The sequence below is a fragment of the Psammomys obesus genome, unplaced genomic scaffold (assembly GCF_907164565.1).
Source record: "Psammomys obesus unplaced genomic scaffold, mPsaObe1.curated_primary_1811, whole genome shotgun sequence".
NCBI classification, from domain to species: Eukaryota; Metazoa; Chordata; class Mammalia; order Rodentia; family Muridae; genus Psammomys; species Psammomys obesus.
Window position 1 is genome coordinate 15,043,805 of NW_026585686.1, and position 16,924 is coordinate 15,060,728.

A 16,924-nucleotide genomic window follows, 5' to 3' on the forward strand; every position below is an offset into this window, starting at 1 on the left:
AAATTGTATAAAGGAAACATTAGATCTAAAAATCACATTTTGACCCCAATTCAGTGACTGTTAATGACTTCAATACCTCCCCAACAGACAGGTAATCCAGAAAAAAAAAAAAAAAAAAAGAAATTCTGGAGTTAAATGACATAGATCAAATGGTCCACTCAAACAATAAATAATATACACTCTTAGTAGCTCATGGAACAGTCTCCGAACCAACTGTATGCTAGGAAACAAAGCAAGTCTTAATAAATATAGAAAAGCAGATATCACATCAGCAGCATAGGACTTATAGAAAGTAGCAAACTGATGGAAGCTAAACAAGACACCACAATTAGGTCTCCCACACCACCCCCAAAAAAGTCAAGGAATAAAAATTAAAAACCAAAAGCCAAGGACCAGATGGCTTCAGCACAGAATTCTACCAGACCTTCAAAGAAGAGCTAACTCCAATTCTCTTCAAACTACTCCACAAAATAGAAACAGAAGGAATATTACCAAACTCATTCTATGAAGCCACAGTCACCTTGGTCCCTAAACCTCACAAAGACTCAACAAAGAAAGAGAATTTCAGGCCAATCTCCCTTATGAACTTTGATGCAAAAATACTTAACAAAATACTTGCAAACCGAATACAAGAACACATCAAAGATATTATCCACTATGACCAAGTAGGCTTCATCCCAGGTATGCAGGGGTGGTTCAATATACGGAAATCCATCAATGTGATCTACCATATTAACAAACTCAAAGAAAAAAAACACATGATAATCTCCCTAGATGCTGAAAAAGCTTTTGACAAAATCCAACATCCATTCATGTTTAAAGTACTGGAGAGATCAGGGATACAAGGCACATATCTAAACATAGTAAAGGCGATATACAGCAAGCCTATAGCCAACATCAAACTGAACGGAGAGAAACTTAAAGCAATCCCACTGAAATCAGGGACAAGACAAGGCTGCCCACTCTCTCCATATCTCTTCAACATAGTGCTGGAAGTCCTTGCTAGAGCAATAAGACAGTTGAAGGAGATCAAGGGGATACAGATGGGAAAGGAAAAAGTCAAATTATCACTATTTTCAGATGATATGATAGTATATATGAGTGACCCCAAAAACTCTACCAGGGAACTCCTACAGCTGATAAACACGTTCAGCAAAGTAGCCGGATACAAAATTAACTAAAAAAAAAAAAAAAAAATCAGTAGCCCTACCGTATACAAAAGACAAAAGGGCTGAGAAAGAAATTAGAGAAACAACACCATTCACAATAGCCACAAATGACATAAAGTACCTTGGTGTAACCCTAACCAAGGAAGTCAAAGACTTGTATGAAAAAAATTTCAAGTCTCTGAAGAAAGAATTAGAGGAAGATATGAGAAGATGGAAAGATCTCCCATGCTCATGGCTTAGCAGGATTAACATAGTAAAAATGGCCATCTTACCAAAAGAAATCTACAGATTCAATGCAATTCCCATCAAATTGCCAACACAATTCTTTAGAGACCTGGAAAGAAAAATTCTCAACTTCGTATGGAATAACAAGAAACCGAGAATTGCTAAAACAATCCTCTACAATAAAATATCTTCTGGAGGTATCTCCATCCCTGATCTCAAGCTGTACTATAGAGCAACAGTTATAAAAACTGCATGGTACTGGCATAGAAACAGAATGGTGGATCAATGGAATCGAACAGAAAACCCAGAAATAAACCCACACACTTACAGACACCTGATTTTTCACAAAGATGCCAAAACCATACAGGAAAAAAGATAGCATCTTCAACAAATGGTGCTGGTCCAACTGGATGTCTACATGTAGAAAAATGAAAATAGATCCATACTTATCACCCTGCACAAAACTGAAGTCCAAGTGAATCAAAGACCTCAACATAAAACCAGACACATTAAATCGGCTAGAAAAAAAAGTGGGGAATACACTAGAACTCATTGGTACAGGAGACAACTTCCTGAACAGAACACCAACAGCACAGGCTCTAAGAGCAACAATCAAAAACCAAGGAAGTGAAAAACCTGTTTGAAAAAAACTTTACGTCTCTGAAGGAAGAAATTGAAGAAGATATGAGAAGTTGGAACGATCTCTGGTGCTCATGCATTGGTAGGATTAACATAGTGAAAATGGCCATCCTGCCAAAAGCAATCTAAAGATTCAACACAATTCCCATCAAAATACCAACTCAATACTTTACAGAACTTGAAAGAAGGATTATCAGCTTCATATGGAGAAACAAAACACCCAGAATCTCCAAAACGATCCTGTACAACAACAGATAATCTGGAGGTATCTCCATCCCTGATCTCAAGCTGTACTACACAGCAACAGTAATAAAAACTGCATGGTATTGGCATAGAAACAGAAAGGAGGATCAATGGAACCGAATAGAAGACCCAGAAATAAACCCAAACACCTACAAATACTTGATTTTTGACAAAGAAGCCAAAACCATTCAATGAAAAAAAGACAGCACCTTCAACTAATGGTGCTGGTCCAACTGGATGTCTACATGCAGAAAAATGAAAATACACCCATATTTATCACCCTTCACAAAACTGAAGTCTAAGTGGATCAAAGACCTCAACATTAAACCAGAGACTCTAAATTGGTTAGAAGAAAAAGTAGGGAAGAGCCTAGAACTCATTGTCACAGGATACAACTTCCTGAACAGAACACTAACAGCACAGAGCAACAATCAATAAATGGGACCTCATGAAACTGAAAAGCTTCTGTAAAGCAAAGATACTGTCATCAAAACAAAAAGACTGCCTACAGATTGGGGAAGAATCCTCAAAAACCCTTTATCTGACAGAGGGCTAATATCCAGTATATATAAAGAACTAAAGAAGCTGAAAAGCAACAAACCAAGTAGTCCAATTAAAAAATGGGGTACGGAGCTAAACAAAGAATACTCTGTAGAGGAATATAGAATGGCAGAGAAACACTTAAATTGATGCTCAACATCCTTAGCCATCGGAGAGATGCAAATAAAAATGACCCTGAGATTTCACCTTACACCCATCAAAATGGCTTAAATCAAAAACTCAAGTGACAACACACACTGGAGAGGTTGTGGAGAATCGGGAACCCTCCTCCACTGCTGGTGGGAATGTAAACTGGTACAACCACTTTAGAAATCAATCTGGCGCTTTCTCAGACAATTAGGAATAGTTCTTGCTCAAGACCCAGCTATACCACGCCTAGGCATATACCCAAAATTTGCTGAAGTAAACAACAAGTACATTTTCTCAGCCATGTTTTTAGCAGCTTTATTTGTCATAGCCAGAACCTGGAAACAACCCAGATGTCCCTCAACGAAGGAATGGATACAGAAATTGTGGTACTTTTACACAATGGAATATTACTCAGCAATCAAAAACTAGGAAATCATGAAATCTGCAGGCAAATGGTGGGATCTAGAAAAGATCATTCTGAGTGAGGTATCCCAGAATGAGAAAGACACACATGCAATATACTCACTCATATAGTCCTATAAGATATGATAAACACAATGAAATCTATACACCTAAAGAAGATAAATAAGAAAGAAGACCTGGGGAAGATGAGCAATCCTCCCTTCGAAAGACAAATGGGATGGGCTTTGGACATAGGAAAAAAAATAACAGGACAGGAGCCTACTGCAGAGGGCCTCTGAAAGACTCTACTTAGCAGTGTATTAAAGCAGGTACTAAGAGTCATTACCAAACTTCCGGGAGAATGCAGGGAATCATATGAAAGAAGGGGGAGTTCGTATGACGTGGAGACGATAGGCGCTCTACAAGGACCAAATATATCTGGGCACAGGGGTCTTTTCTGAGACCGATACTCCACCAAGGACCACGTATGGATATAACCTAGAACCTCTGCTCGGATGTAGCCTGTGGTAGCGCAGTAACCAATTGTTTTTCCCTAGTAAGGGGAACAGGGACTATTTCTGAACTCAATTGCAGGCTCTTTGACCTCCCCACCCTCCAAGGGATGAGCAGTCCTGCTAAGCCATAGAGGAGAGTTTGCAGCCAGTCCTGAAGATACCTGATAAAACAGGGTCAGATGAAAGGGGAGGAGGTCCTCCCTAATTAGTGGACTTGGAAAGGGGCAGGGAGGAGAGGAGGGTGGGAGGGTAGGACTGGGAGGAAATGAGGGAGAGGGATACAGCTGGGATACAGAGTTAATAAAATGTAACTAATAATAAAAATGAAAAAAAAAATTAAAAGATTACAAAAAAAACCTCCAAAAAACAAAAACCAAACCAAAACAAAAAACGTGACAATTAAGAGAAACAGTAATCCCATCCAAGAGTGCATTTCTGCTTATGACTGAGCCAAGACACTTACCCAGAGTATCTTATATCTCATTGTAACCAAACTCAGAGAATGAGTTTCATTACCTAAAGAGAAAAACCCATGAGACAGTCTCACTATTTGAATTTAGACGGACTTCAGGGACAGAGTGACAGAATGTTGAACCCTTGAGTGTATGGGATGGGCTCTGCCTTGCAGGCTTCTAGGGGGTTACTCCTGCATGCACTGTATATGTAGCAGGCACTGGTGATGGTCTTGGTGCAATTTCCAGTGTTATTTGCCTGAACTCCTCAGTTGGACCCACAGAGCAGGGGCTTTAATGTCCCAAGTGACCCTCTGTTTCCCACAGTGGGTATGTGTGTGGGAGGGGTCCGATGCCTGGCTTCTATTTTAGAAGTACCCTGGATCTGGGGCTCTGCAGACACTCAAGGGCACACTCACTCTCAAGCAGGTCACATTAGCAAGGAGATGAGGGAGGGAGAGTGAGACTGGAAGGGAATGAGTGAAGAGGATACAGCTGGAATACAGAGTTAATAAAATGTTACTAATAATAAAAAATTAAAAAAAGAGAGAGAATCTGAAAAAAAAAAGAACGAAAGAAAGACTACAGGGTCCTAGGGCTCTTATTAGGAGCTTTGAAAGGGTCCCCTAGAAGTTGCTGTCCTTATTGTCTTAGCCTTGTCCTCACTTCCCATGCCTATCACTATTTTAACTCATTTATGCCACGAAGCAGACCATCTCACCTATCAGCTTAGGTATATAAAAGACATGTAAATGAACTCCTAGTAGTTCAGGACATTTAGTTTGAAGCTTATGTAACCTGGAACGATTCTAACAACTGCGGGGTAATTACCTGTTCCTAACTGGACTGTATGTAGCAGGGATTAACCAGACTGATGGGAAGCAATGTCATAATTGCTATGGCTCTATTAAGTGCTTGGCTATCCAACATCTGAAATACCTTCTAGCAGTGTCTCAGTAAAAGGCAGAGCTTGCCTGTCTTGATAAATACTGAGAGGTCACAAACTCTTCCCCAGTTAATAACCAATAGGAGTTTGGTTAGGTGGTTGCACCTGGATAGGAACTGGAAATTACAATCAGATCACCATTTTTTTCTTCTAAGTGTTTGGTTTTATGTTGAGGTCTTTGATCAACCTTGACTTTAGTTTTGTGCAGGGTGATAAATATGGATCTATTTGCATTTTGCTACATGTAGATATCCAATTAGACAAGCCCCATTTGTTGATGCAAAAAAATCAAGTAATCAAAGTAAAAAATGGGGTACAGAGATAAACAGAGAATTTTTAATAGAGGAATATCAAATGGTAGAAAAACACTTAAAGATATGCTCAACAACCTTACTCATCAGGGAAATGAAAATTAAAATGACCTTGAGATTTCACTTTATACCCACCAGAATGGCTAAGATCAAAAACTCCAGTGACAATACATGCTGGAGAGGATGTGGAGAAAGGGGAACCCTCCTCCACTGCTGGTGGGAATGTAAACTTGTACAACCACTTTGGAAATCAATCAGGTGCTTTCTCTGACAACTAGGAATAGTGCTTCCTTAAGATCCAGCTATACCACTCCTGGGCATATATCCAAAATATGCTCAAGTACACAAGAAGGACATCTGCTCAACCATGTTCATAGCAGCCTTATTTGTAATAGCCAGAAGCTGGAAACAATCCAGATGTCACTCAATTGAGAAATGGATACAGAAATTGTGGTCCATTAACACAATGGAATACTACTCAGCAATTAAAAACAAGGAAATCAATTGGTTTCCCATAGTGAGGGGAACAAGGACTATTTCTAACAGGAACTCAATGACTGGCTCTTTGGCCTCCCCACCTCCCAGGGGAGGAGCAGTCCTGTTAGGCCACAGAGGAGAGCTTTGCAGCCAGTCCTGAAGATACCTGATAAAACAGGATCAGATGAATGGGGAGGAGGTCGCCCCCACCAGTGGACTTGGAAAGGGGCACGGTGGAGATGAGGGAGGGAGGGAGGGACTGGGAGGGAATGAGGGATCGGGACATGGCTGGGATACAGAGTTAATAAAATGTAACTGATAAGAAAAAAATAAAATTCAAAAAAAAAAAAAAAAACCAAGGAAATCATGAAATTTGCAGGCAAATGGTGAGATCTAGAGAAGATCTAGACCTGAGTGAGGTATCCCAGAAGCAGAAAGTCACACATGGAATATACTCACTTATAAGAGGATATTAGACACATAATAAAGGAAAAACATACTAAAATCTGTACACCTAAAGAAGTTAAGCAGGACGGAGGACCCTGGGTAAGATGATCAGTCCTCTCTCAGAATGGCAAACAAGATGGAAATCAGAAGAGGGAGAAAACAAAACAGGACAGGAGCCTACCACAGAGGGTCTCTGAAAGGCTCTACCCCATAGGGTATCAAAGCAGATGCTAAGGCTCATAGCCAAACTCTGGGCAGAGTGCAGGGAATCTTATGAAAGAAGGGGGAGATAGAAAGAACTGGAAGGGTCTGGATCTCCATAAAGAGAATAACAGAATATGTCTCTATGAATTGTTGGTCAGAAGGGTCCCAAAGGTCCCTTAAATCAATATAGGACTTGTCCTTACTCTTAGTTGTTTCACAGTGCTCAGAAGGTGTCTTGCAGGGTTCAGAGTGAGAAAGTCATCCATTCTCAACAAGCTATGTACCAGTGTGCTACAATATCAACCTGCCAAACAATTTTGCCCAATAATGCAATGATGGCAAGACTGTTATTGAGATAACCAACTACTTCCTGATTAGATTTGAGGCCCATTTTGTAGGAGGGAATTCATGCATGGAACTACAAACCTGCAAAAGACCACAGCTGGGTAGGTCACTGTCTAAATGAATGAGCATAGTACTGTGATTGTGCTGACAAAATATATTTTTAAAAATATATTTATTTTTAAATAAATAAATAAATATTTATACTTATATATATATATATTTATATATATATAAATATATACTTTCTAAATATTTATACTTTTACTCACAGATTACTGCTTTCAGCTTTGATTATTAGAGAAGTTTCTTTCTTATCCTGAATCCAATTATTACAGACTTGTAACTAGTGCTAAGAATAAGTACCTGTTGAGTGTTCAGCCCTCTATGGCATTATCTATGTAACCTCATTCTATACTCAGGAAACATTACAGAGCACAGGGTTAAAAATTTTTATATAGATATATAACTTTTTATATAGTTATCTAAATAAATATGTTATATACATATCAAATATGTTATATACATATACAGAGTGAGAAAGTCATATATATATATGACTTTGTATACACAAACACACACACACACAAACACAGAAAGATGGAAACATGTTGTAAAATGCTGTTTCCTAAAAAAGACATGGTCACTGTACTCATGAAAGCTAGGGTTTCTTGCACGAGAGTTGAACTAAATAGAGCCTGTCAACACTGCATGATAGATTGGAACTTGAGGCCACACACCTCTCTGAGAAGATATTTGAAGTTAATATACACTGTAGATAAGTATATATTAATTTTTCTATTAATTAATTTAATCAATTTATAGCCTGATGAGGAGTCCTTCAATGTTAACAGCCATTAGTCAGTTTGACATGCTCCAACTCCAGTAAGTAACCTAACATCCATCATCATGATACCAAACCCAATGGGGGGTCTCTCTCGCCCTCATGCATGCATGCATACAGATAGATACACACACACACACACACACACACACACACACACACACATGCACACGCACACACACATGCGCAAACCCACATACGCATAAAAAAAAAAGAGACTTTTTTGGAAAGAAAAAGTTTTAGCAATAACGGAGCGAGAATAAGAGAGGGTAATATTGGGGCTGGAGAGATGGCTCAGTGGTTAAGAGCACTGTCCTTCCAAACAACCCGGGTTCAAGACCCAGCACCCACATGACAGCTCACAACTGACTGTAATGCCAATTCCAAGGGATCTGACACCTTCACACAAATGCACATAAAGTTAAATAAATATCCTGCACAGATGTAGCCCATGACAGTTCAGTGTCCAAGTGGCTTCCATAGTAAAGGGAACAGGGACTGTCTCTGACATGAACTGATTGGCCTACTCTTCGATCACTTCACCCTGAGGGGGCGGGGGCAGCCTTACCAGGCCACAGAGGATGACAATGCAGCCACTCCTGATGAGACCTAACAGACTAGGATCAGAAGGAAGGTGGGGAGGACCTCCCCTATCAGTGGACTTGGGGAGGGGCATGTATGGAGAAGGGGGAGGAAGGGAAGAATTGGGAGGGAGGTGGGAAAAAACTAGAGGGGGGATACAAAGTAAATAAAGTGTACTTAATAAAAAAATTAAAAAAAAAAAAACAACTAAGGAAATAGAAGCAGTCATCAACAGTCTCCCTTCTAAAAAAAGCCCTGGGCCAGATGGTTTCAGTGCAGAATTCTACCAGACCTTTAAAGGAATGCTAATTCCAATTCTCTTCAAACTATTCCACAAAATAGAAGCAGAAGGAACTTTACCAAACTCATTCTATGAAGCTACAGTCACCTTGATACCTAAACCACAAAAAGACCCAACAAAAAAAGAGAACTTCCTCATCTAGAAAGACAAATGAGATGGACATGCAAAGTAGGAGAAAACAAGAAACAGGATAGGAGCCTACCACAGAGGGCCTCTGAAAGACTCTACCTAGCAGTGTATCAAAGCAGATACTAAGAGTCATAACCAAACCTCTGGGAGAGTGCAGGGAATTATATGAAAGAAGGGGGAGTTAGTATGACCTGGAGAGGATAAAATATGTCAGGGCACGGCGGTCCTCTATGAGACTGTTTCTCCAACCAAGGACCATGTATAGATATAACCTAGAACCCCTGCTTGGATGTAGCCTGTGGTAGCTCAGTATCCAATTGGTTTTCCCTAGTAAGGGAAACAGGAACTATTTCTGACATGAACTCAAGGACTGGCTCCTTTACCTCTTCCTGCCCCCAAGGGAGGAACAGCCTTGCTAGGTCTCAGAGTACATTGCAGCCAGTCCTGAAGAGACCTGATAAGCTAGGGTCAGATGGAAGGGGAGGAGGACCTCCCCTAGCAGTGGACTTGGAAAGGGACAGGGAGGAGATGAGGGAGGGAGAGTGGTATTGAGAGCGAAAGAGGGAGGGGGCTATGGCTGGGACACAATGTAAATATCTTGTGATTAATATTAAAAAAAATAAGAATTAAAAAATAAAATGTAATTAATGTAAAAAAATAAAAATTTAACAAAAATGAAAAAAGAGGGTAATATTTGATGTGCAGGTTCAAAATACATTACATGAATCAGATTATTAATTACTAATTGAAACCTCAATAAATGATGGATTTAAAATAAAATTTTTGATAATGCAATCTGATATTATCCAGTTAGAAAAAAATTAAGGAGAAAGTGAAGGATAAACTTAAAAAAACAATAAACCCTTTTTACTGTTAAACAGAAAATGTATTCATATGAAAAACATACAAGTGATGAATCTGAAAATCATATAATCACATATGATTAATAACTCCAGATATAAATAGTAACATTTTTGTGTATTTCCTTTGAAGATTTTTCCTTTACATATTTATACATAATTTATACCACACTGCATATATACAAGTTGTGAGTTTTTATAATGGTCTCTATATGCTGCAAAAAGGAGCATCTTTGATAAAGGGTGAGAATTGATAAAGGGTTGAAAGTTACACTAATCTATGAGTGTTATGATAACTCTTTAGAATGTAATTAGGAAAAATGGTTTAGGAAAGTGACAGTGTCTCCCATAGGGGTATAACCTTACCAGCTATAAAATAGTTGGGTCGGTTTACAGTACTAGGCATGTATTCCCTCCCATTGAGTTGGCCTAGGTGTCATTACTGTACCCTTGGGACATCTTGCTGGTCACTGCCGTGTTATGTAGGCTTTACAGCTGTGTAACAGTGTAGGAGTATTGACTGCTTTTCTCCTTGGCAATTTACATAGCACCTTTTGAAACTATAAGAGATGGTCCTCAGGGTGGAGGCTTCCTGGCCAGTTTTAGCTCAATTCCTCTATATCCTGTGTTCAAAGCATGTGTGGTGTATCCACAACAGGGTCTTAACTTCAAGTTCTAAAAGGCAATCAAGAGCAATGAGTCCAATATTATTTTGGGAAATTCTTAAACTCCGCTGAACAAAAAATGGCCATGAGGTTTCCCATGACTGAAGCTGGGGCTTTTGGAAGCTAGTCTATTTCTCACTAGGAGGATATAATCTCCCTAAGAAGCAAAATTGTAGCCATCCATTCATCTGTCTATCCAACTATCTATCCAAACACCCACTATTCACCCACCCACTATGTATCCATGTATCTATCTATCTCACACATGTATTATGTAAATATGTACATATACAAACATATATAATGTATACCTGTTACGTAAACAAAAAACTGGGCTTTATAAAAATGTAAAATTCATTATTCCAGACATTATTGGAGAGGGAACAGACTAGGTAAAACTGGAGAAAACAGAGTTGATCTGGAGCCACTATGTATTTAAGTGGTTCAATTACTTAACCCCCAAGCTCTTTATTATCCTATGAGCAAATTCTCACATGTGCAAAATGACTTTGTGCAAACCTTGCCCCCCAAATTATCCCTGATTGGATAATAAAAATTGCTGATAACCTGCAGATAGACAGAGAGCGAAGTAGAAGTTAGGACTTCCTGGGTCGGGGGTGGAAAAAGGAATTCTGGGAAGAAAGAGGAAAGTTTTTTGTTTATTTGTTTTTCACCAGGGGGCATGAGCAGAGACTGAAGGATGTGACTACACACCTGGAATGCATAGCTAACCACGTGACTGGGTGGGGCTAAGTTTTCTGGTTAAATTATATAAGCTAGTTAAGAGTATGCCCAGCTACATCCTAAACTTTGAAATATTAAAAGGTCTTAGTGTGTTTATTTTTTACGGCTGATTGAGTACCAGGGTCCTACTACAAGAAAATATTTTTAAGTTATACATTGCATTAAGGACTACTATACAAACACAAACTCTTGGAGCACAATAAATTTAAAATTTATTTTATCAGTTAAAATAAGCTTTTGAACAAAGGAAACATATAATTGTGTCGTAAGCACTTGAAAAAAAAGCTCAAATCGTTACTCAGTAGGTAAATGTAGATTAAGTCAGATGGAGATATGACTACGCATCACTGTAATGGTTATTATGGACAAGACTGAGAATACAGAGGCAGGCAAAAATGTCCAGAAGCTAAAAGCCTCAAAGGCTGCTTCTAGGGGTAAGCTCATCAAACAAATTGCCTTGAAATACTTACCCAAAGTGAAGATAAACTTCCTTTGGTAAGGAGGTATATCTCTGAACAAAAAACATCTGATATAATGTCTCTGAGTGAGCAGTTAATCTCCTACCCAGGACATAATGGCAACCACATACTTTTCTTCAGAGGATTACTAGTGCCAAATAGTTTTTTTCTTCCACCATGGGTTCTAGAATCATACTTAGTCTTATTTCAGTACCTTGTCTTTCTCTAGAAAGATTGTTATTTATTTTTAATTTTTTATGTGTATGAGTGTTACCTGAATATAGTAAGTACACCACACACTTGAAGTGTTAAACGAGATCAGAAAAAGGTCTCATAGGATCTTCTGGAACTAGAGTTACAACTGTCAGCTACCATGGAGATGCTGGAAACTGAACCCTGCCCTCTGCAAGGGCAGTAAGTTTCTTAACAACTCCTGCTTCACTGAAGGAATAACAATAACACTGATAGACTGGCTAGCCAGGATCTCTGGGAACTGATCTCTGTATAAAGTCCCCTTTCTGTGAATCCCAAAACACAGCCATAGTTACTAAACTGGACGTATTTACCAGCTCCTCTGAATGAGCCTGAGCTTGAGCCACAACTGACTGAATGCCACAAGCTCTTTTCCTGTGTTATTTTTGGTACCTTAGTATGAAATAACCAATAAATTAATCATATTACCTAATCATATTAATAAACAGAGCAGGATGGTTCACATTAGTAATCTCAGTATTAGTGAAGTTGAGGTCAGAGGATCTTTCCCTGGTAGTTAACAGCCTGAGCTACATAGTAAGATCTAGGCCAGCCTGAGCTATGTAACAAGGTCCTATCTCCCAACCTCTCTATCAAAGTCAGAAAAGCTTTTATGGGTGATTAGGGCCAGGAAGAGTGCTTTCTGGTTGGACTGATATATGCTATGTAAGCTTCACACAAAATGACCACCTTGTCCTGTGCCATGTGAGAGTTCAGAAAGAAAGCACTCATCACTTGGGAGGCAGAAGCAGGCAGATCTCTGAGTTTTAGGCCATCCTGGTCTACAGAGTGCATTCCAGGATAGCTAGGGCTACACAGAGAAACCGTGTCTGGAAAAACAAAACAAAACAAAAAAGAAAGCAAACAAAAAACCCAGACCAAACAAACAAACAAACAAACAAACAAAACCCCCAGTCTTGGATACTTTTCTGTTGTAGCACAAAAAAGCAAAGACTATATCTTATGTTCCTTGACTACATAAAATTTCTCAGAAGAATTTGAAAAGAGCCTATGTGGTCATCTGCATACTACTAAAGATAAAGTAAAAATTATCAATGGTAATGGACAATCAGTTACAAACATTTCTGAGGGATCTGCACCCAGAGAAAACCTACTTACCACAATATCCTCAGGAAATGTGTCTCTGCTGAAAGAGCCATCATCAAACATGACCTCATAGAAAGTTTGAGATGTCACATCTATCACTCTGCAGCTGTAGTACCGAGTGTTTCTATGCTTTGTGATGACCGTCTGACCTACAGAGATGACTTTCTCACAAGTTTTTGACTTCTGTGAGATAGAAAAAAGGGAAGAACAAAAATAAAAATTATTTATTTAGGAAGCAATAACTGACCTTATCAAGTTATAGTATTTTAAATTTAGTAATGAGAGCATAATTTCAAATTTAAATAAATTAGTACAAACATAAATCACATACCCTTTAACAGGTATCAAGATTAATGTACTATTGGTTGGTCATTGCTTACTATTATCTAATAACTAGTATCTTATTATTTGTTTTATTCTCTGAACACTTGGTGTGCAATAGGACAGAGATTATGTTTCATGTGTGCATAATTCTGCCTCTGTGGCTAATCTTCAGCAAGCTCTGTAGCATTTAGCCCTACACTTCAATCCCCTATGTTTTTTTTTAAAGTTACTTTAAAGCCATGTATATAATGGTGCTTATCATATGATATTTTGATTTTTTTTTTTTTTAAGAACACTGACATGATACTTTAATCCACCACCTGGATTCAACTTCGTTAAATGATCTCATAATGACTTTGGAGGTTTCCTGTCTACTTCCCTGAAACTTTGTAGGACCCATTCCCCACTTCAGCCTTGTTTATCTGCCACATCATTTTAAACTCATTTAATCTCATTTCTATAAGCCTTCTTTGTTTTTGTTTCATTAATGGTAGTGATAAATTAAAAATATAAACTTTCTTTTGCTTCTTTTTAATATGTATCTGTGTAACATTTTCCCATAACTATATACAGTCCAGAATCCTATATTCTTTCTCAGGATATTACCTCTGAGGATACATGATGTTTGCATTTGTCTCAATGTTACTTTGAATTCTAAATCTAAGTATGAGCCAATTTCCCTAGCTACTTACTATTTTTTTCATACTAATATTCAATCTATATGGACATTTTCTTACTAAGCAAAGATCATGATCCTTATACAACTTTGTTTAGATTTAGCTCCCAAAAAGTCTCACTTATTCTTTATATGGATGGTGGTCTATATGACCAAACTGAGTTCAGGTAGAAAATTAAATTATCATGTCAGTTTTCATCTTCTTGAAGGATTATTGTCTAGAACTGTAATTATATAAAAGAGTATCTCATTCTTAAAAAACAAAACAAAACAAAACAACAACAACAAAAAAACCCTATCATCTACCTATCTACCCTTACCTACACAATATCAACATGGGCTGATTAATTTCTTACCTCCTATTGTATCTAAGTTCTATTGTATTTTATTATTTGTTGCTCAATTGTCCCACATTTGCCCAACATAGCTTTAAATGTATGTATGTATATATTAGCAGTTCTCTGCTACATAGCCTGAGAAGTTTTACATCTCTGCACTCAGCCATTATGGGAGGTTCATTTTGGAGACGTTTTGGAGGGCAATGTTTTTTCAGGACTTCAGGTAGAAGAAAGGGCTGCAGATGTTTTTCACAAGAACTGTGCAAGTCTGAACATGCACAATACTATGTAAGACACTATATAAATGCTATTATTCTATTATAATCCTTATCTATGTTGATACACTGTCAGGAGGGGACCAAAGCAGTAAGTATGCCATAAAGATACACTGCCCGTTAAACACAGTAGCAGACTACACTCACTAAATTTTTTTGGATTTCAAGAGAAATGACTAAGGGAAAGTAAAAGGAAAGTTAATTGAAATTTTCCTACACCTCATCACAACAGTTTAGCGTAGATTATCTGTAGCATAAGTTAATCGATGGCAACAAATCTGGGAAATTGTCCAAGTTTATTTTTGTTGGAGTACATGTGAAAGTGTGTCTCTGTATATTCGATTTTTGATTGCTAAAATGGCAAAGAGTGCCAGCGTTCTAGCTAGACCTTGGTATTATTATTTCTATGGCCCATTATGGTCTCACATATTGTAAACATTCCTCCTTCCTCACTTGCCTATTGGATATAATAAAGAGCTGATGGCCAATATATAGGGAGGAAGTGAAAGGTATAACTTCCAGGAGATAGAGGATCTCTAGGATAGGCATTGGTGGATGATTCACCAGTGGACACAGAGATGAAAGGACAAAAACAGGAGCAGAAAGGCAAAGCTAGCCACATCGCAGGACATAGTGCCTGGATTAGTTGGGGTAAGGTAGACGGTTGGGAATCTGCCCAGCTAAAATGCCTAAGCTTTAAATATTAAAAAGCCTCTGTGTCATTATTTGTACCACTGATGGTTCTCAAAGTCCTGCTATACATTTTTAATTATGTAAACTATACATCTGCTAGTCTTCTAGGTGTTAACTTGGACAACAAAAACAACAATCCACTGAGGAAAATCACAGAGTGGAAAAGGATCTTTGCTAAATATACATCTGACTAAAGATTAATACCCAGAATATATAAGAACTCAAAAAACCAAAAAGCAACATCCACAAATGATTCAATTTAAGAAAATATGCTATAGATCTAAACAGAGATCTCAACCGAAGAAATAAAAATGGCTAAGAAATATTTTTAAGTGTTTAACATTCTTAACAATTAGGGACATAAAACAACTTTATGCTTTCATTAACAACTATGAACAATCACAGAGAGAATGTGAGGAAAAGGAAATTCTCATTCACCATTAGTGAAAATGCACACTAGTACAACCACTTTGGAGATCAGTGTGAAGAATGTTCAAAAGCTAAAAATAAATCTATCATATGACCCAGCAATACCGCTCCTTGACTCAAAGGACTTGATGCCCTCTCCATACCACAGATATTTGCTTAGCCAAGTTTACTGCTGACCTATTAACAATAGTTAGGAAATGGAAACAACTTACATGACCTTCAACTGATAAATAAGGAATGGGTAGGAAATAATACACAAAGAAGTATTATTTAGTATTATTAAAAAAAAAAACTGAAGTCATGAAATGTTCAGATAAATGGATGAACCTAAAATTATTGAGTAGGGTAGCCTATACCCAGTAAGACAAACACCAAATTTTCTCTTTCATCGCTTCCTAGATCCACATACTCAGATGAGAATATAAACTAGAGTAACCACAGAAATCAGCAAAGTAAAAGGGGAACCATGGTAGTGTGGAGACTTGAGAGGAAAATAGCTGAATATAGATGATATGGAGGGTGGATTTAATGAGAAACGGAAATAACACTAAGGATATTTTTTAAAGCCTTAAGAAATCATATTATTTTATATTTACCAAAATTAAACAATGCATGTAATATAAATATATATCATCTTAAATGAAGTTATCCCACTTGGGCTCACAGTTTTCCCCTATAAGAGTTATCTAACAAAACCTGCCAGTATCAGACATGAAGCACCAAAGTAATACTAAATAGACTCAGTGTATTGTACATGTGTGCGTACCCACACATACACACATACACATACACCCACACATACACCCACACATACATACACAAGTAGTAAAGAAATAAAAGTTATCTATTTGAGAGGGAGGGGTTAGAAGGAAGTTGGAATGGTTGGAAGGAGGAAGGAAAGCAAGGAAAATGATGTAATTATATTTTAACTGAAATTAAAAAAACATTAAAGAATCATTAAATTTTTATTACTTGAGTATACTGAATTTCCTATTAGTAATTGTAAACCTTGGATCTACTGGACAATTTCTAAAGATTCTGTAAAAGGGCACTGCAATAATTAAGAGCATACATGAATACTTATTTTGCTTAACTGTGACAATGAACCTTATAACCTACTTGTTTTTATCATCAGCTTTGTGTGTGTGTGTGTGTGTGTGTGTGTGTGTGTGTGTGTGTGTGTGT

The 16,924-nt window shown here is 37.8% G+C and overlaps 1 protein-coding gene across 6 annotated transcripts in view; it reads right to left on the bottom strand.

Annotated features, from left to right (window-relative positions):
* Kdm4c (lysine demethylase 4C) overlaps nucleotides 1-16,924 on the bottom strand; it is a 275,732-nt gene that overhangs the window by 89,983 nt on the left and 168,825 nt on the right. For 5 of the 6 annotated variants that reach the window (XM_055630066.1, XM_055630109.1, XM_055630055.1 and 2 more), the window contains one exon: nucleotides 13,017-13,187. The exons of the other annotated variant lie outside the window; for it this stretch is intronic. In XM_055630066.1, the coding sequence (XP_055486041.1) occupies nucleotides 13,017-13,187 (171 nt within the window). The remainder of the gene's footprint in view (nucleotides 1-13,016; nucleotides 13,188-16,924) is intronic. 6 annotated transcript variants of the gene reach the window in all.